This window comes from Heterodontus francisci, chromosome 5, assembly GCF_036365525.1.
Source record: "Heterodontus francisci isolate sHetFra1 chromosome 5, sHetFra1.hap1, whole genome shotgun sequence".
Lineage (NCBI taxonomy): Eukaryota > Metazoa > Chordata > Chondrichthyes > Heterodontiformes > Heterodontidae > Heterodontus > Heterodontus francisci.
Window position 1 is genome coordinate 104,563,426 of NC_090375.1, and position 20,700 is coordinate 104,584,125.

At 42.4% G+C, this 20,700-nt stretch overlaps 1 protein-coding gene across 2 annotated transcripts in view; it reads left to right on the forward strand.

The window, feature by feature from the left end:
• The first annotated feature begins 7 nt into the window (after positions 1-7).
• Positions 8-20,700, forward strand: part of lyn (LYN proto-oncogene, Src family tyrosine kinase) — a 138,666-nt gene continuing 117,973 nt past the window's right edge. For both annotated transcript variants that reach the window (XM_068031855.1, XM_068031856.1), the window contains exons 1-3: positions 8-235; positions 13,016-13,185; positions 15,295-15,341. In XM_068031855.1, the coding sequence (XP_067887956.1) occupies positions 13,106-13,185; positions 15,295-15,341 (127 nt within the window). In that variant the 5' untranslated portion in view covers positions 8-235; positions 13,016-13,105. The remainder of the gene's footprint in view (positions 236-13,015; positions 13,186-15,294; positions 15,342-20,700) is intronic.

The following is a 20,700-nucleotide window of genomic DNA, read 5'->3' on the forward strand; positions in this document are numbered from 1 at the left end:
TCACACAAGAAAAAAAACTCGCCAGTTAGTTCCTCAATTTTAGCTGTGCTGTAGGGAGTGGATAAGGCAGCTGTAATTTTTCTCTGAACTACTTTCTGTTCAATGTTGCACAAATTTTGCCGTGTGTTGTAAACATTTAGGTTTCCATATGAAGAAAATTACCCTTGGATTGATAACTCAGTACAACTAAAAAAAAAAACAATTCTATCTGATTCCCATTTGGACACTGAGAAAGGTAAGTAATTTTTAGTCTGCTTTTGTGTGAATGAAATGGACAAGGTGTTGAAGTTTGTCCTTTATGCAAAATGTTCCATGCTTTTATTTTTAAAAAATTAACAGCTGTATTCAAGTAGTGCACAAAGCAGTTTGTCATGCATGTGTTTACTGGCACACTACCGGAGACAGTTAAATCCCTTGGTAATGAACTTTGGTGCTCATTGATATGGATATGTAGTCTTGGATACAAAGATCTTTACAGTTGCTTGGTGTTTCCTCTGGCAGTGAGCAAATTCTTTTTTTTTTAATTGATGGGGTTTTCTTTTAAAAGGTGGATCACTATGTAAATGTTTGCCAGCCTGCAGTTCTCAGAACTTTTAAGAAGTCGGGAGAAAGGTAAAGGGCTAAAATTAGACTTGCAGCAAGAAATGCAGTTTTTTTTGAACAAAAGAGGTTTGATAAAGTGCAAATAGAATGAAGCTGAGATCACTTTTCTAAATATATGCCTAGGTTTTTCTTTAACTTAATTAAACCTTAAGTTTAATTTTGACCTACATTCCTATGAAGCACATTGGGACATTTTGCTACGTTAAAGACACAATATAAATGCAAAGTTACATGGTGTTTCCTCTGCAGTGAGCCAATTCTGCACTTTTTGTTAAATAAATGGATTTTCCTTTAAAAGGTGGATCACTCTGTAAATGCAACTGTGTCACTATTGGTGATGATTCTGCTTTTTCGCATTTACACTTCTCGGCTCAGCTTTTTGTTTCTTTACTTGCCCTATTATTACTTCCTTTACCTCCTTTTGCCTTGACGATCATAACTTTTGTCATTTAATCTGTACTGTTTTCCACCCTGACAAAGACCTTCCCTCTTGTTCTTCCCCTTTTCCCTGCCTCCAAACTTAAAACCTGTTAAATCTCTAACTTTTTCCTGTTTTGATGAAAGGTCATTGACCTGAAATGTTAACTCTTTTCCTCTCTCACAGATGCTGCCAGACCTGCTCAGTATTTCCAGCATTTTTTATTTTTATTTCAGATGGCCAACATCCACATATTTTATTAAAAGCAAAATACTGCAGATGCTGGAAATCTGAAATAAAACAAATACTGGAAATACTCAGCAGGTCTGGCAGCATCTGTGGAGAGAGAAGAGTTAATGTTTCAGGTCAGTGACCTTTCATCAGTCCACATATTATAACGCAAAACTGTTCTTGTTACAGATCATGCCAATTAATCATAAAACACTTGCTTTGTGTTATATTTCAAACATTTCAGTTGCTCCTTTTTAAAGCTATTAATGAGATTGTCCAAATACAATGTTAACATTTTTGTAAGTGAAAATAGTACATCATATGCAGTTATTTTCTCATCAAAATTTTCAACACCATTGTATCTAAAACTGACAACTGTGAAAATGCCCATTTTCATTAAATTATTGTATTCCCTTAATAAACCATTCTTGGTTTATTCTTGGCTAGGGGAGGGGTGGAATACTTCTGGTCCAGATATGGCCATGGATGCCTTCAATGCTGCTCTTGGGCAGTACAGGAAGGAATCTCTTGACCAACTTTTCTATCCTTGATGAGCAGTCTGAAGTTGGCAAAGGTGTTCTCAAGAGAATTCTGAGAGTCATTTCCAGTTGAAACTGGATTTGAGTCCTGGCCTCTAGGCTGAGGGGTCTGTGCACTACAAAGGACAAGGCTGCCTTTGAAATTTGAGATTGCTTAACTGAGGAGACCAAAGAAAGCAAAATGGAGGTACAATCTACTCGGAATTATCAGTTAAACCTCAATTTTTCTTGATTAAAATTGCTTAACATGAATTATCCCATCATTGGAAGTTTTTGAATAAAAATTATTTTAAACTAATAGGAATAAACTATTTTAGTTTTTATCGCAAAAGAATGAATTATTACATCCATTAAAAGCTGGTACTGTAACTAACAGTAATATTTCATTATGGTATTGTAGAACTGATCTCACCAGTTACTGTGGGTCTAATGTGCTTCCAACACTTGTATTAGATCTTGACCCCCAAGAAACTATTAAGTGTTCAAGTGTCCAGTGGTATTTGGATGTTTGTGCATTAAACACAGAAAGCTAACATGTGCAGCAAGCAGTTAAGAAGGCAAATAGTATGTTGGCCTTTAATGTAAGGGGGTTGGAGTACAAGAGTAAGGACATTTTACTACAATTCTATAGGGCTTTGGTGAGATCACACCTGGAGTACTATGCACAGTTTTGGGGCTGAATTTTCAGGGCCCCCTAATGTTGGGAATGGAGTTGGGGGGTTAGTGTGGTTGGGGGTAGGAGTGGTGTCCTGAAAATACTGGCACTGGGCAGTGTATCAAATTCAGGGTGCCTTTCCCAGCACCAGGAATAATCTCAAGTGTGGGGAGGGTGGTGGGCCAGGAATCCTGCTCTCCTCCCCACTGCTGCCACTAAACTTAGCCAAAGGCTAAGGTGCAATATTTAAAGGGGCACATGGGTTTCAGAAGCTGTCTGTTTCTGAACAGCTGAGAGGAGGCAGGTACACAGTGGGGAGCCAATCATGGCTGGCAGGGCATCACATCCTCCCCCTAAGAAGGTCAGCTGGGCATAGGGAAACTGGGCACTTGGAAAGGGATGCCTTTGGCACTGCACAGGTAGCAGGGAGTGTGGGCATTCAGCACCTGGGCTTTGAACAGAGTCAGCACCCCTTTGCATGGCAGGGGCAGAAGAGCAGAGGACAAGGCTACCATGGACAAGTGGATGGCCACCTTCCCAGAAGGAAGGCTCCACCTGACAATTGGCATGACTGTCTGATTTTGGGCCCAGTGGCGATGAGGGGCAACATCCTTTGCAGGATGGGCAGAACCCCAGGCATCAGAAGGGCATGGGAGAGGAAAGACTGGCAGGTAGGCAATGGTGGCCTTACCCTCAACACAGGATTGCCTGCTGAAGATGGAGCTACCTGGAGATGATTGAGAACCAGTGCCACAGGAGACTGTGACTCTCCAAGCAGATGGCCACAGACATGTGCCCCCATCGCTGAAGATCTCGCAGCACTGGGCACCATGCCCAGCCAGTGGCCATCAAAGTCACTGTGGCCTTGAACTTCAGTTCTGGCTCTGCACTAAGGGAGCACTACACTGTTGGAACAATACTGAGGGAGAGCTGCACTGAGGGACTGGTGGATGAAATTCAATTCTAAGTGTTAAGTGTTGGAAATGGGAAGGAAGAAACTGGGTAAAACCGGTTCTGCAGGAGTGGTGTTGGAATAGTTGAGAATGAAGATGAAAGTGAATGAGGCGCTTCAACGATCAACATATTCTACCGATGGAGAACATCATCAACAAGGTGGAACTTGTATCGTAGAAATGGGGGGGTTACTGAGTGACTGTGGGAGCTGGATGGTGGTGGAAGCGGAGATAATCAATGACTCCAAAAGGAAATTGGATGGCCACTTAAAAGAAATAAACTTGCAGGACCAAGGGAATTGAGTGGGGAAGTGGGACTGACTGGATAGTTCCATGGAGAGCTGGCATGGACTTGATGGGCAGAATGGCCTCTTTCTATGCTGTAAATGACTGACTCAGCGTCTCACTGGTCACCGATGCCCTCTCTACCAGAGCTGGACAGCACATGCATTTAACAACAGACATGGCCTTGCACAGACAGAGGGCATTGTGTTTCGCAGTCATCGCTGGATTCCCCCAAGTGCAGGGCATCATTGATTGCACCCATATGGCCATCAAAGCACCCAGTGACTGGCCAGTGAGATTCATCAACAGGAGGGGCTTCAACTACCTCAACTTCCAAATAGTCTGACCGTAACAGTTTCCTCTGTGTGCGCTCACTTTCCTCGCAGCTGCCATGACTCCTTCATCTGCTGCTAGTCCAGGATACCTCAGATCTTCACTCCTTCAACTCCAAAGTGTGTGAATTGATCATTAAAGACAAGGGATATCCCTTGAAGACATGGCTACTGAGCACTATACAGGAGCCCCAGACAGGCACACAGGCGATACAACCAATGTAACCTGCTCAGCAGGACAACAATTGAGCAGGCCATTGGACTTCTGAAGATGTGATTCCAGTGCCTGGATGGGTTGTGTGGTGCTCTCCAAAACGGTCCTGCAAGGGTCTCAGTCATTATGGTAGTCTGCTGTGCTCTCCATAACGTGACCCTCCAAAGAGGTGCACACCTTGAGGATGGTGTGTGACAATGGAAGGAGACAGCTCACCAGGGGAGCAGCAGGAGGAATTGGAGGAGGGCGATGACGCTGAAGGTGCCCTCTTCCTGCCTCCCTCCTGGCCTCCAGCATTAGATCCAGGTTGGCACTGATGAAGCAAGGATCAGCCCTGCACTGGGTTCCAGGCCTCTGGCTCCTCTGTGGCATCTCACTTCCCTCTAGTGAAGTGAAAGGCTTTGGCACAAACCGCAGATTTCTCCCTCAAGACAACCAGCAGCCTCAGTGATGGATATTGGATGTCTAAATGAATCCCATGCTTCATCTGATCCACCTCCGTTCCCATCCCTACTACTCTAAGTGGATAGGAAACCCATCTCCATATCAATTTACGAGCTCACCATCACCCTGCGTCCATGCAAATCTGAACTTTAATCAGTTTCCCACCAGAGAAGAGTTTGTGACCCAAAGACAGATATGGCTCCTATTCCCTGCATCTGTGGTGAAAACTCAGCCCTTGATTTCCACCCCGAAGGAAGGATATATTTGCCTTAGAGGGGATGCAATAAAGGTTCACCAGATTGATTCCTGGGATGTGAGGTCTCTCCTCTGAGGTAAGATTGGATAGAACAGGCCTCTACTATGCAGTTTAGAAGAATGGGAGGTGATGCTATTGAAACATAAGATTCTAAGAGCGCTTGACAGGGTAGATGCTGAGATGCTGTTTCCTGTGATTGGGGAGTCTAGAACAAGGTATCACCACCACAGGATATGGCCATTTTGGATTGAGATGAGGAGTTTCTTAACTTAGGGTTATGAATCTTTGGAATTCTCTACTCCAAAGGGCTGTGGATGCTTATTTGTTGAGAATATTCACAGCTGAGATCAATAGATTTTGGACTGTATGGGAATCCAGGGATATGGGGATTGGACAGGAAATCTGAGTTGAGGTCTAGGATCAGCCATGATCTTATTAAATAGCCATGCAGGGTTGAGGGGCCTTATGGCCGACTCCTGGTCCTATTTCTTGTGTTCTTGTGTTTCTGTCTACTCTGAAAGGCAATATTTAGCATACTTGCCAGAAGTTTGTTTGGGCTCAATCTAAGAAGCATATTTATTTACAAGAAAGATTATTCATAAAAGTGGTGAAACAAAGATGCTATATTGCTAGAAAACAATAGATATATTCAGTTTACAAGAAGTTTAAAAAGCCCTTTTTCAGAATGTACTACTTTGCAATTTATAATGTGATGAGACTTTTGGTTAAAACAGCCGGTCAAAGAACTTCAGTGATTACTTGCCTACAGCATTACATGTGATGCTAAAGTCAGTCAATGGAATCCAAATGTCCATTCCAGAAGCTGCAGTTATTGAGAAAAGTCAACTGTAAATATCCCAGACAAAAAGGCATCTAATACAGTGCTTTCGGTCAAGTTTAGAGACACTGTGGTAGAGAGATGCTAATATGCCAGTGTTTACATTTCAGCAATTTACTAAAGACTTGATGATCTTTAACCAATTTACATTTTGAACTGTTCCTAAAGCAAAATAAAGCCATTTACAGTGGAATTTGTAAGCCTGTACACTTCAATGTTAGCTTGGCTCAATAGTCACATTCTGACCTTTGACTCTGAAGATTTTAGATTCAAGTGCAGTACGAAAGAATTGCTGCATTGTCAGATATATTGTATTTTGGAAGGGATGCTAGATTGAGTCCTTATTTACCTGATCAGGTTGACAAAATATTCTATGTTACTTGCAAAGGGAGTTCTTCCAGTATCCTGGCCAGCAGTCATTCTTCCAACAGCAAGGCAAAACCAATTATCTGACCATTCATCTCATTGCTATTTGTGTGATCTTGTGATACACAAATTGGCTATCACATTTGCTTACAAAACAATGCATAATGTCATAGTATGATGCAGCACAGAAGGATGTCACTTGGCCCATTGTGTCTGTGCCAGATCTTTGGTAGAGCTAACCAATGAGTCCCTGCCCTGTTCTTTCCCCATAGCCCTGTAATTTTTTTCCCTTTAAGTATTTATCCAGTTGCCATTGAAAGTTATATTGAATCTGCTTTCAGCACCTCTTTCAGGCAGTGCATTCCAGATCACAACAACTCACTGCTTTTATATAAATAAATAAAAAGTTTCCTCATGCCATCTCTGGATCTTTTGCCAATCATCTTAAATCTGCGTCCTCCGGCTACTGACCCTTCTGCTAACGGAAACCATTTCTTCTTTATTCTATCAAAACTGTTCATGATTTTGAGCACCTCTATCAAATCTCCTCTTAACCTTCTCTGCTATAAGGAGAACAACCCCAGTTTCTACAGTCTCTCCACATAACTGAAGGCCCTCATCCCTGGTACTATTCTAGCAAATCTCTTCTACCTCTCTGTGGCCTTGACATCCTTTCTAAAGTAGAGCACCTGGATTGAACACAATACTCCAGTTAAGGCTTAGTCAGTTTTTTGTAGAGCCTTTGTATTACTTCCTTGCTTTTGTATCCTATGCCTCTATTAATAAAACCAAGGATCTCATATATGCTTTCTTGATAACCTTCTCAACTTATCCTGCCACCTTCAAGATTTATGTACATATACCACCAGGTCTCTATTCCTTCACCCCCTTTAAAATTATACTACTTAGTTTATATTGCTTCTCTTCTTTCTTCCTACCAAAATGTCACACCTCTACTTCACACCTCTCTTTAATTCAATCTGCCATGTGGCTGCCCACGTTTTCAAGTGCCAGTTAATTTTGTCCTGGATTATTGTGTCTAAAGGTTCCTCCGCCACCTGCATTGTGCTGAGCGGCCTGTAATTGCGCAGTTTATCCCTCTTTTTTTTTGGTAACATTTGCATTCCTCAAGCTCCCTGGCACTGTCCCCATATCTAAGGTGAAGGCTTTGCCCACAATTCTCTAATCCTTAATTTCCACCCTTACTTCCCTCTAACCTAGAATGCATCCCATCTGAATGGGATGATTTTTCTACTTCGAGTACCGACAACCTTTTAAGTACTTCCTTTTTGTTTATTTTTATCCTGTTCAATATTGCTACTACCTCCTCCTTTATTGCTACATCAGCAGCATCCTCTTTAGCGAATTGTGATTATAGTCACAAAAAAGTACATCCATTATTTGTGAACTATATTGGAATGTCATGCTGTGAAAGAAGTTCTATAACTGCAAGTTACTTTTTTCTATTGCGTTTTGCAGCAGTTGAAACCACTTCAATGTTTGGTTTGTATGTGCCATAGCCTACATATTGAATACCCAATGACCACCTAAGGTTCAATAATTTTATCAGCCCCCAGGTCCAAGTTTCCATATTCTGAATGCTACTAGGCCTTCTGTGTGCTTCCAGCAGTCTGTTTCCAGCATCTATAGTATTTTGCTTTTGCATTTCCATCTTAATTCTAGTTATTTCTAAAACCCATTTGCTTTGTGCACAGAGGGCCATTTTTTAAAAAGAATGGTAGATGTTTTCCAGAGCCATAGGTTGCTTGAGTGATTCTGGCAATCGCTATTATATTATGGGAAATTTTGTGTTGTCGGTTAGTGCCCACTATTAGCTTGTTTAAAGCTACCTAAACTCATTTCACATTGGACCTATTGTAGCCAGAGAGATTACCTAGTATCTGCCTGGGTTGGATTCCACCAGAGATGGAAGACTAGTATGCTAATGCTAGTTTCCAGTTTCAGTTTGGTTTAGAAGTAGGCTCTGTTCTTTGAGACTGAACTTTAGATTTCAGAAGGGATCATTTTAGGTAAGAGTAACTAGAGTAAGTCAATCTGTTGGTTGCTTAATCTAAAGAAGGGCCTCCATTTTGGGTATGACCCAATGAGATGTCCTCATGGTGCTGTGAACATGTTTCATTTCCGTTTTAGACTTTCATTTCCCCATCTTAGCATTATTTAAAGATCAAATGCACTATACTTTGCTTCTCTGGAGGTTAAGCTTAATTACCTATTTGGTGTCCTTCTAATTGGCTTGATAAGAACATAAAAATCAAAGTGAACAAGCCATATATTTTAACAGTGGAACCAACACTAAATTTAAGTTGTATTATATTTCCGCTATCTAACATTTCATTGTTTTATATTGTAACACAAGTGGTTCTTTTTTTTTTTAAATCTCCTTTTTCCTCTTTTTTTTAAAAAAAGAAAGCTTTCTTTCAGTGCCATACATGGTGTTTTGGCTAATGAGGCAAGCTGCTCTGGTGGTAGGGTTGGGTGGGGTGGGAGGGCGGTGGTGCCTGCTCCCTTGGCTTCGCCCACCTCTATGATCTTGCTCCAAAGCTGTCTGTTAAATAGAATGAAAGACCAGCAAGTGCCAAATTGACCACTTCTCCTTTTGTTTTTTCCTTGACGTGCAAGGAACTGTTGAGTTGTATTAGTCTTCTGTTACAATGGGGACAGCAAACCACTTGCTACAGCTGTACAGAATATTTGTGAGACCACACCTAGAGTACTGCATAGAGTTTTGGTCTCCTTACTTAAGGAGGGATATAATTGCATTGGAAGCAGTTCAGAGGAGGCTCACTAGGTTGCTTTCTGGGATGAAGGGTTTGCCTTATGAAGAAAGGTTGGGCCTATACTCATTGGAGTTTAGAAGAATGAGATGATCTTAATGACATAAGATTCTGAGGGGGCTTGGCAGGGTAGATGCTGAAAGGAAGTTTCTCCTCATGGCAAATCTAAAACTAAGGGGCACAGTTTTGAAATAGCATCTTTTAAAATGGAGATGAGGAGGAATTTCTTCTCTGATTAATTATCTTTGGAATTCTCTTCCCCAGAGAGCAGTGTAGGTGGGGTCGTTGAATATATTTAAGGCTGAATTAGACAGACTTCTGATCTACAAGGGGTTAAGGGTCATGGCAGCCAGTGGAGTTAAGACCACAATCAGATTAACCATGATCTATTGAAATGGCAGAACAGGCTTGAGGGGCTGAATGGCCTACTCCTGCACCTATCTCATGATTTTAAAGGTTGAGTTGTTTGTCAGTCTCCCAACTGATCGCAGTACAGCAAGTACATTTTTACTACTTTTTCAATAAACCTACATAGGCCAGGAATTTCCCCAGAGCTGCTCCCGTTCTATTACTGTCATTTTGTTGACTAATTTCTGACAGTGGAACAGGAGCAGTTCTGAGGAAATTCTGAGTCATGCAGTCCTGAAAGTTTGGATGAAGAGGGCCCTTTAGACAGTTTGATATCTCCATTTTAATATACTAACCCTACTGCCTTCCCATTTCAGTATTCATCTGTTTCTTAAATAGGTTGAGTGTCCTGGACAAAACCATAAAAAGATACTTGTTGATGTCTGTCTGAAATTAACCATTTATAACTCTTCGTCCTCATCCTGCTTATATAGAAAGTAAAAGTATAGTTAAGGAAGGTAGAATTGCTCAGGAATGAAGGAGGGAGTTTAATATCTCTGAAATACCTTCATCCAGAATTCAACAAATATTTTGCATCATTCCTTTTGAAATTATGGTGGAAGTGAAATGTAGGGGTACTACAGGAGAATAGAGTCTTTAGGGATAACATTAGAAAAGGATTTTTTTTAAATAGGCATTGCACAAAGTAGCTATGTCTGGTGCACACCATAGGCTGTTGGAACAAAATGAAAGAGATAAAAGAGGCTCTGGTCAGAGTTTTTCAATGCTTCAAATATCCAAATTTTATGCAGTGGGATTAGAGCAGCCATTGTAACACCAATGCTCTAGGAGAGTGAAGAATAAACTGAGTAACTATAGACCAGTTGGTCTAATGTCAATTATAGGCAAACTCTTAGTGTGACTTTAAACCAACCTACCAAAATTGGTAGTTGGGCATTTTTAAATGGCATAAATGCCAGAAAGCTGCTGTGATTCCATCATTCATGATTTTAACCTGGTCTACTGAACAGATGGCAAGGACATCCACCCAAAGTTGGTGGAGTCCTTTTATTATGCATGTTGGATCCTGATGATGTCATCGAGACCCGACTGCAATTTTAAGTGGTGGCCTGAGTGAGGAAGCCATTGAAGCTTTCCTTTTGAGGTGCAGATTTTGGAAAGAGGATCTGGACCAGAAGAGCCCTAAGCAGTTAATTTTTATTTAAAAACAGAATTATTTTCCTTGTGGGGTCTGGAGGAGCACTCCTCCACTTCTGGGCCTCAAAAGGAAAGCTTAGGCTTTTCCTGCCCTCTCTTCCCAAAAGTGAAATTTCCACACTTTGGACCTGGAAGACAATTCGGCCACCTACGTTGTGTTGGTGGGTGACCTCAATACCATGTGATTTTCAGCTGTTTGCCTCCCATCACAGGTTGGAAGTCAGCTGATGGGATTTAAATAAGGCCAGGGAGTTACAATAGCCCAGGGCTCATTTCTGGAGCAGTGAATAAGTTTCCAACTCTCCTTGCTACCCACCTATCCAGAGTGAAAATCCAGCGCCTTAGAATCTGTAATGAGCAATAAGAGTAGCCTTGCTATTTGTCCGCAAGGTAGGTGGCTGAGTGGAAAAACCCTGTATTCCAAGGCCTGGAAAGACTGACTCCCAGGCATTGTTTTCATATTTGGGCTCCGATTCCTGCCAAAACCTGGCAGGAATCATTGCCTAGCCAGTAAGCCAGAACTGGAATACAGATGGCAGGAGGCCATGGCCTGGACACCACTGCAAATGTCCCCAACAGTCAGGAAGTGGTGAGAAAATGGAGGGGGTGTCCAAAGGTGATCATTATTGGATGGAGGGGAAGCCCAGATCAAAGGTGGCAAAAGGTTTTCTTTTGGGGCCCATAGGAGCACTCCAGCTCTTCCTGGTCCAAAAGGACATGCAAACAGAATTTAAAATTTACATTACTGCGTCTCTTCTGACACTTGATTCAGCTGTGGTGAAGCCACCACAGTTCCCTGCTCAGGCCTCAGTAAAATGGCAGATCAGGGCTTGGTGGCATCATTGAAGCCCAACCTGCATATTTAAAGGGGTTCCCTTCAACTTGAGGTGGCTGTTCTTGCTACCTGGAAAGGAGTTAAGTAACTAATCCGTTTCATTTTTTCTAGTCTCCACACTTCAGAGGGAGTTAACAGTTGAGGCCAATAAGTGAACATTTAGAAATACATGGGCTAATCAGAACTGCAAGCATGAATTTGGTGAAAACCAGTCATGTTTGACAAATTTAAGTGTTTCTTATTTGAAAAGATTACTATATGGATAGATAAATTTTACGGTAGATGTAGTGTATATGAACATTCAGAAGGAATTCAATAAAATGTCTTGTACGATGTGTTGGAAAAGTTTGTGTATGGTACAAGAAAAAATTTAAGTCATAGAGAGATACAGCACTGAAACAGACCCTTCGGCCCAATGAGTCCACACCGACCATCAACCACCCATTTATACTAATCCTACATTAATCCCATTTCCATCTCACATCCCCACCTTCCCTCAATTCTCCTACCACCTACCTATACTAGGGGCAATTTATAATGGCCAATTTACCTATCAACCTGCACGTCTTTGGTTGTGGGAGGAAACTGGAGCACCCGGAGGAAACCCACACGGTCACAGGGAGAACTTGCAAACTCCGCACAGGCAGTACCCAGAACAGAACCCGGGTCGCTGGAGCTGTGAGGCTGTGGTGCTAACCACTGTGCTGCCCTGGATCAAAAGTTGGTTCATGGACAGGAAATGGAGAGTTAGGGTAAATGGTTATTGCTTGAGGATTTCGACTCTGCTATGGAGGATAATGATGTCAAACTTTGCTGATGACACAAGTAGGAGATTTAGTAAACCGTTAGGAAGACTGTAAAAGTCTTCAGGAAAGCATAAGCAGCTTAGTGTAATGGACAGACAGGTGAAGATGCAATTTAATTTGGATACCTGAGTAATATATTTTAGGACAAAAAACATGGAATGGGGTATACACTGAGAAATTATGAAGGATGTTGAATGGAGACACCCAAGAGTTCAACAGATTATTCCCTGAAAATGTGAGTACAAGTACATAAAGCCATAAAAAAAGCACAGCAGCATTTTGTGTTTCCTAAATAGGAGAAGAGAATACAAGAGTAAATAAGTAATAATGAATCTGTAGAAAACATTGGTTAAGCTACAATTATACTGTATGCAGTTTTGGTTGCTCCATTACGTATAGAGCATGAAAGGCAGAGGGCAGAATTTTAATTGCCGAGGAAAGAAGGTTTTATACGGGTGGAGGGTTAAATACCAATTAGTGGTATCTAGTTGAGAACCCAACATGATCTGGCCCACTTCCGAGTTTAACCCAGGCTGGTTTGCAGGCACGCAGGGAAAGTAGTAGTATTAAATAGTATTCAAAGAGGCAATTAGTTAAGCATTCTGGCTTTAACAGCCAGTGCATGGGCTTCCTGAGCTGCGTAGAACTCACCTGGGTCATCCAGGTAAGAAAAGGTGAGCGCTTTTTCAATGAAACTGACAGACTGGGAAGCCTTCAAACAATGAAACTGAGTAGCTGCAGCCATACCTAGGTGAGGTTGCTGCTCGCAGCACTTCTTCTGAGTGTGCTCTTACTGCTTGACAGATGATTTCCAACATCTTGGAAGTTAGTTCACCTGACTTGATTTCACTCACTTAAGTTGCACTTCCCTCCTGTCAGCCTTCACTGTAGCATGGAAGCAGCATCTGCAATTCTACCTTGCACCACTGAGGAACAGCAATACCCAACACCAGCTGCCTTCTCAGCCACATGTTGCTCCACCTAACAGAGTGGATGGACACAGAGATCCAGCTAGACCTGAGGCGAGACTCCCAACACAGGGTTTACAGGTACAGGATCAGCTGTGTCGATTCTCCGTTAGGCTTTGTTAGTGAATAAGGGAAGGCTTTTTCCAGTTGAGATGCCTGTGATAGTGGGTCACTAATTTAAATTTGACACCCAAGTGCAAGCCATGTTGAGCTGTTTAAAATCTTGTTTACCTTCTCCATCCACTGTGCCATTTCTCTATTCCCACAGAAAGCTTCTTGTCATTTGGTAATTTCAGTATTAATTCAAGTTAATTAAATTCAAAATAATTTATGTATATCAGGAAGAAAATAAAACCTCTGGGCAACTCTACCCAAATCCTTTCCCTCCTTTCCTTTCTGTTCCTTTATTACATAGATGTTAGGACAGGAAAGGTCCCATGTGACCTTACTCCCCTTAAGATTATCTTGTCTGGCTACTTCCTTTCCTTTAGCTATTTACTAATCTGTATTCATGTGTTGATATCCACAAACCTTAATTCATAACTGAGTATTTCGTACAGTATTTTTTTCAGAGGCCTTTTGAAAGTCTAGATATACTATCATATGGCTCCATTGTGTCATAAAACTTCCCTAGGTATATTTGGGATATTGTTTCCTCAAAAAATTCTAAGGTTGGGAAGAGGAGACTTGAAGATTTTTTTTACACAAAAGATTATTGGAGGAATGATAACCTTGCCAAAGTACCATTGAGACAGATTATACCTGCCTTTGAAAGGAAACTAGTTAAATAATTGGCAAGGAAGAAGACAAAAGGAGAGAAGGAAAGCACATGGATATGAAATAACTCCAGCTGAAGAAGCACAACTGGTTGGGTGGATTTATTCATGGGATTTGCAGTGGACTTCATATCTTCAGTCAAGATGGTTCTGCATTTTCTGAAACCAGACCATATTTCAGCAAATGATGGAATAGGAATAGAAGCAGTGTCTGCCTTGAGCCTTTATTGCTTTCTTCTTTCCTTTTTCCTCCTTTTTGTTACAGAATTGGTCAATTGCAACCTTAAAATTATTTGACACCATTGTTTTCATAACAACTTGCATTTATATAGCATCTTTAATGTAGTAAAACATCCAAGGCACTTCACAGGAACATTATCAGACAAAATTTGGCACTGAGCTACATTGAGATATTCGAACAGGTGACCAAAAGCTTGGTCAAAGATGTACCTTTTGAGGAGAGTCTTAAAAGATGAGAGAGTGGTTACAATGTAAAGAGATTTGGGAAGTGACTTCCAGAGCTTAGGGCCTAGCCAGCCGAAGGCACGACCACTAATGGAGGGGCGAATCACGTCGGCTAAATACAAGAAGCCAGCATTAGAGAAACTGAGAGTTCTCAGGGTTGTAGTGCAGAAGGAGGTTAGAGAAATAAGCGGTGAGGCCATGGAGGAATTTGTACAGAAGAATGAGAATTTTAATTTTGACCCATTGCTGAACCAGGATCCAATGTAGGTCAGCAAGCACAGGGCTAATAGAAGAACGAAACTTAGTGCTAGTTTGGATACAGGCATCAGTATCTTGGATGACTGAAGGTTATGGAGGTTTTCAGATGGCAGGTCAGCCAGGATTATGGAGAAGTAGGCAGTCTTGGTGACTGAGAGGATATGGGCTCAGCTCAGGGTCAAATAGAAAACCAAGGTTCCAAACAGTCTGGCCCAACAATGTTTTTTTCATTGACGTGGATTTCACTTCTATTTGGAGCTTTTGTTTTTAATTGAGTTCTTCAATGCATGTTTAACTTGAGATTTTGTACATCACACTTTTTTGGAACTTCTTTTCCTATGTTTGCTTGGTGCATCTTCATTCAGTACTAGTAAACTTAAATAAAGGCAGAAAATGCTAGAAATACTCAACATGTCTGACAGCACTGTGGAGAGAGGAACAGAGTTAACTGTTAGCCTTTAAGAGTGATGTCCCTTTCAGATCTTAATATGCTAATGAGCTGTGTACCAGAATGCAGTCATGTGACTACATGCCAGTCTCCAACATAAAAAGCTTCTCATTACATGGTGGCAGCTGTGGTGAGAAGACCGAATCCAAGTTTGAAGAACAAGGGAAAACAGCTTTAAAAACAACCCACAGCTAAGAGTTTTTTTTTAAAAACTGGCTAAAACCGTTCTCTTTTTTTTTTAAGAAAACTTACCCCAGCTTTAGAAGATGGAGCTGAACGACAGGCTGCGGGTGAGTTATTCTGCCATCAGTAGAAGAATCCCAGAGGTTTTTTTTAAAAAGAGAAGTCTTTAAGTCCTTAAAAGATTTTTATTTTTTTGTCTCAAACTCTCCCTGGGAGAGTAAGAAAATTCGGGGAAGACCCGATTCCTCCCTGAGGCTGATCATATCGGCGCCATTACAAGAGGCACCCGACATCAAAAAGTGCAAGAATCCTCCATTTGCGCAGCACCCAGCTAAAGTTACAAAAAGAAACATTAAACCACTCCAGCATGAACAGCTTTCATTCATTCAGCCTGACTTTAAAAAAAAAAGATAAAGCCACTCAACCGTGAATTGTTTACAGACCAATTAATTTTAGAACCAGAAAGACAGGCTGTAAAAATTAATAGCAATTGGAAATGAGGGATTACACTGAATCAGTACCTCATATCTGTTAAACTCCAGAAAGTTTTATTATCGAAGGATAAGGCTAGAACCTATATTTACTCAGTTTCACATTTACTATGCGGAATAAAAGGATTACAAACATGTAGATCCTCATACAAATCCCCCTCCCAGTCCCAGTGAGTATTTGCTTTTAAGTGCTCAACGAAAACTCCAATTAACTCCCTTCATCTGCATATACTCACACAATTAACAATATTTGAAGAGGACCAGAAAGCTCCTGAAAATTGCTGGAAGATTAGCTCAGATTGAGTGAGTTTTAGAATTCACCACCTGGAATTGATGTCTATTGATTCCTGTGGCTGTTGCCAATAGGACCAGTTCATCTGTAGATGCCATAATATGGGCAATCTCTCTGAAACAGCGCTCAGACCGAATAATAGAACTGGTGATTGTGTCAACACTCATTGAAGCATTTCAGAAAGACCGCTTGGGGGGTGGAGGTAGAAAGGTCACAGCATCGATGCACTGCTGGAAGATGGCAGGAAGTACAAAGCCATTGTAGCTGGACAACAGCATCTACAAGCACTAGGTGCCACCAACAGTATCGGCACCATAACCAGGTCGCAAAGGGCAAGCAGTGTGGTTAATCCCACACGCGATGAAGTTGTCCTGTATTTCGTGACCTGTGCAAGGCATATGGAATTCTGGCTCCAAAGACACAACCAAAAGTCACTGTTGGCTGCAAACGAACAGACAGCAGGGCAACAGCGGCAAGGAATGCGCCAGAGACCTGTATAAACACAAACCGATACACGAAGTCACCATCAAGCAGACCTGAGACAAGACTGAGAAGCAGTTCTCAGACAGAAGATGAACAGGCATTTCACACTATCAGCATCATGTGCCCAAAGAAAGCTGACAAACACACTCGGGGCCAAGGTTGACACTGGTGCTAGAGCAAATATCCAGCAGTCCAAATCCTCAAAGATATGTAACGGAGTCATTGGAAATGAACGATACAACTGACAACTGCCAAGATATCTGCATACAATGGATCACCCATCCCTTGCATTGACCATGCAATGAAACTATGGCAAGTCGGCATGGAAACCACAAATGTTCCACGTAGTAGACACGAGCGGACCAGCAGTGGCAGAACTATTAGCGTGTGAGGACTCCAACATCATAACTATCCATGAGAGCATTGCTGAGGGGAAATATCCAAGGACTGGAACCCGACTGCAGACTCCAGCCAGCATCAAACTGTGCAATCCGGAAGCCAAACAGCACAACTATGCCACGCCTTCACATCTGCTTTCCAGAGGACTGCCAGCACCACGACGAGCCAGAACAGACAGGTATATCTATGAAACCAAGTACTCAACCTGGAGGCCCAAGCCTTCAGAAACGAAGGATAAAGAGAGGCGAAGGACACGCAATGTCTTGAAGAGGCAGAAGAGCAATGAGTAGAAGCATTGTCTATTGGCTTTTCGAGATGAGGTGCCAGAACTTTGCAAGAATGACCAGGCCTCAATGTGGTCAGCTTGAGAAAAGCAACAGAGTATGTTAGCAGGCTGAAGGCAGAGCAACAGAAACTGAATGTAGAGAGGGAGAAACTTCAGAAAGAACAGCAACCAATGAGACACAAATTCCCCAAGCAAGAGTTGCCAAACCACTAAGACAATATATGGACTTTTGAGCCTTTATACTTGTAAAGTTCATAACCTCTATCCATGTGTAAATAAGTTTGATATCTAATTTTATGTATTTTTTTACTTGTCATACAAGACTTGTCTTTAGAAACCATGTGTGATTGCCTTTGAGTGATGTCCCTTTAAGATCTTAGTATGCTAATGAGCTGAGTACCAGGATTTAGTCATGTGATTACATGCCAGTCTCACTCGTTAACTGAGAGGCAGCTTTTGTAAATAGTTAGCTCTGTACTGTTTATAATCGTTAGTTGTAAATAAACCTGCTTGAGATCTTCAATCAATGGAACTTCATGCATTTCATTTATGTTGCATCAGACAACATAAAAAGCTTCTCATTACAGTAACATTTCAGGTCAATGACCCTTCATCAGAACTGGGAAAGTTTAGAAATATTATAGGTTTTAAGAAGTCAAATGGAGGAGGGTGGAAAAAGAATAAAGGGGAAGATCTGTGATAGGCCAATAGACAGTAAATGACAAAAGGGTTGGTGGGGCCGAGCAAAAGAAAATAGTAATGGGACAAATAAAGACAAAAGATGTGTCCAGCGGAGATGTAAACAGGAGAATAATGAACAAATGCCAGCCTAAAATAAAACAAGGGAAAACCATATTAAGACTGAAGATAAAGAAACAAAATGGGGTGGGGAGTGGGGGGCAGAGATGACAGTCTGAAATTGTTGAACTCAACGTTGAGTCCAGAAGTCTAAACTTGTGAAGCCAACAGAATTGCCAGCAACTGTGTAATTGTCAAAGTAAACATGCAGATAGCCAATCAAGAGCAAATTTCTGAATCAGCTAGTTCAAGCCCTGTTCCAAGACTTGAACATATATGTTAGAGAGGGACTGTTACATTGTTGCAGGCTCGGTCATTTGGATGAAAATGTAAAACCACGCCTTTATCTGTCTGCTCCAGTGGTTCAAACTGGATGTTGGTGGTCCCACTGCTGTCACCATTCCTGGGTATGTCCTGTTCCACCGGCAGGACAGACCCAGCAGAGGTGGCAGCACAGTGGTATACAGTCGGGAGGGAGTTGCCCTGGGCGTCCTCAACATCAACTCTGGACCCCATGAAGTCTCATGGCATCAAGATCGGCGCATGCTTGGAGGGCCGAATGACCTGTTCCTGTGCTGTACTGTTCTTTGTTCTTTGAAACTGCTTGCTGATTATCACACCTGCCCTGTTCCGCATCCCCCAAAAAAGCTGGTGAATCGGTACTCTTCCATATTGAACACACTTGGAGGAAGCACTAAGGGTGGCAAGGATGCAGAATGTACTCTGGGTGGGACCTTAAATGTCCATCACCAAGAGTAGCTTGGTAGCAACACAACTGACCAAGCTGGCTCAGTCCTAAAGGACATAGCTTCTAGACTGGATCTGCGGCAGGTGGTGAGGGAACCAACGAGGCAAAGACATACGATCTCGTCCTCACGAGTCTGCCTGTCTCAGATGCATCTGTCCATGACAGTATTAGGAGTGACCACCGCACAATCCTTGTGGAAATGAAGTCCAGTCTTCACGCTGAGGGCACCCACCATTGTGTTGTGTGGCACTACCATCATGCTTAATGGGATAGATTTCGAACAGGTCAAGCAACTCATAATTGGGCATCCACCAATCTGTAACCTCATGGCCAGGCATATCCTCCACTCTACCACTACCATCAAACCAGGGGATCAATGAAGAGTGCAGGACAGCATACCAGGAGCAGCACTAGGCATACCTCAAAATGAGATGTCAACCTGGTGAAGCGTCAAGCGTAAGCAACATGCGATAGCAAAACGATCCCACATCCAACAGATCCGATCTAAGCTCTGCAGTCCTGCCAAATCCAGTCGGAAATGGTGGTGGACAATTAAACAACTAACAGGAGGAGGAGGCTCCACAAATATCCCCATGCTCAATGGTGAGGGAGCCCAGCACATCAGTGCAAAAGATGAGGCTGAAGCACTTGCAATAAATTTTGGCCAGAAGTGCCAAGTGAGTGATCCATTTTGGCCTCCTCCTGAAGTCCTCAGCTTCACAGATAACAGTCTTCAGCCAATTTGATTCACTCCACGTGGTATCAAGAAACGACTGCAAAGGCTATGGGCCCTGACAATATCCCGGCAATAGTGCTGAAGACCTGTGCTCCAGAACTTGCTACGTCCCTAGTCAAGCAGTTCCAGTCCAGCTACAACATTGGCATCTACCCAGCAATGGGGAAAATTGCCCAGGTATGTCCGGTACATAAAGCAGGAGAAATCCAAACTGGCCAATTACCACACCATCAGTCTACTCTCAATCATCAATAAAGTGATGGAAGGTGTCATCGACAGTGCTATCAAGCAGCACTTGCTTAACAGTAACCTGCTCAGTGACGCTCAGTTTGGGTTTCGCCAGACCTTATTACAGCCTTGGTTCAAACATGGACAAAAGAGCTGAACTCGAGGTGTGGTGAGAGTGACTGCCCTTGACATCAAGCAGCATTTGACTGAGACCTAGCAAAACTGGAATCAATGGGAATCGGGGGGAAAGCTCTCCGCTGGTTGGAGTCATACCTAGCGCAAAGGAAGATGGCTGTCGTTGTTGGATGTCAATCATCTCTGCTTCAGGACATCACTGCAGGAGTTCCTCAGGGGAGTGTTTTAGGCCCAACCATCTTCAGCTGCTTCATCAATGACCTTCCTTCAATCATAAGGTCAGAAGTGGGGGTGTTCGCTGATTGCACAATGTTCATCATTCGTGACGACTCAGATACTGAAGCATTCAGTGTAGAAATGCAGCAAATGTGGACAATATCCAGGCTTGGGCTGATAAGTGGCAAGTAACATTCGTGCCACACGAGTGCCAGGCAATGACCATCTCAAAAAAGAGAGAATTGAACCAATGGTATTGCGATCACTCAATTCCCCACTATCAACATCCTGGGGGTTACCATTGACCAGAAACTGAACTGGAGTAACCATATAAACAAGAGCAGGTCAGAGGCTAGGAATCTTGTGGCCAGTAATTCACCACCTGACTCCCCAAAGCCTGTCCACCATCTACAAGGCACAAGTCAGGAGTGTGATGGAATACTCTCCACTTGCATGGATGGATGCAGCTTCAACAACACTCAAGAAGCTCAACACCATCCAGGACAAAGCAGCCCGCTTGATTGGCACTCCATCTATGAATATTCAATCCCTTCACCATCAACGCACAGTGGCAGCAGTTTGTGCCATCTACAAGATACAATGCAACAACGCACCAAGGCTCCTTTTGACAGCACCTTTTCAAACCTGCAACCT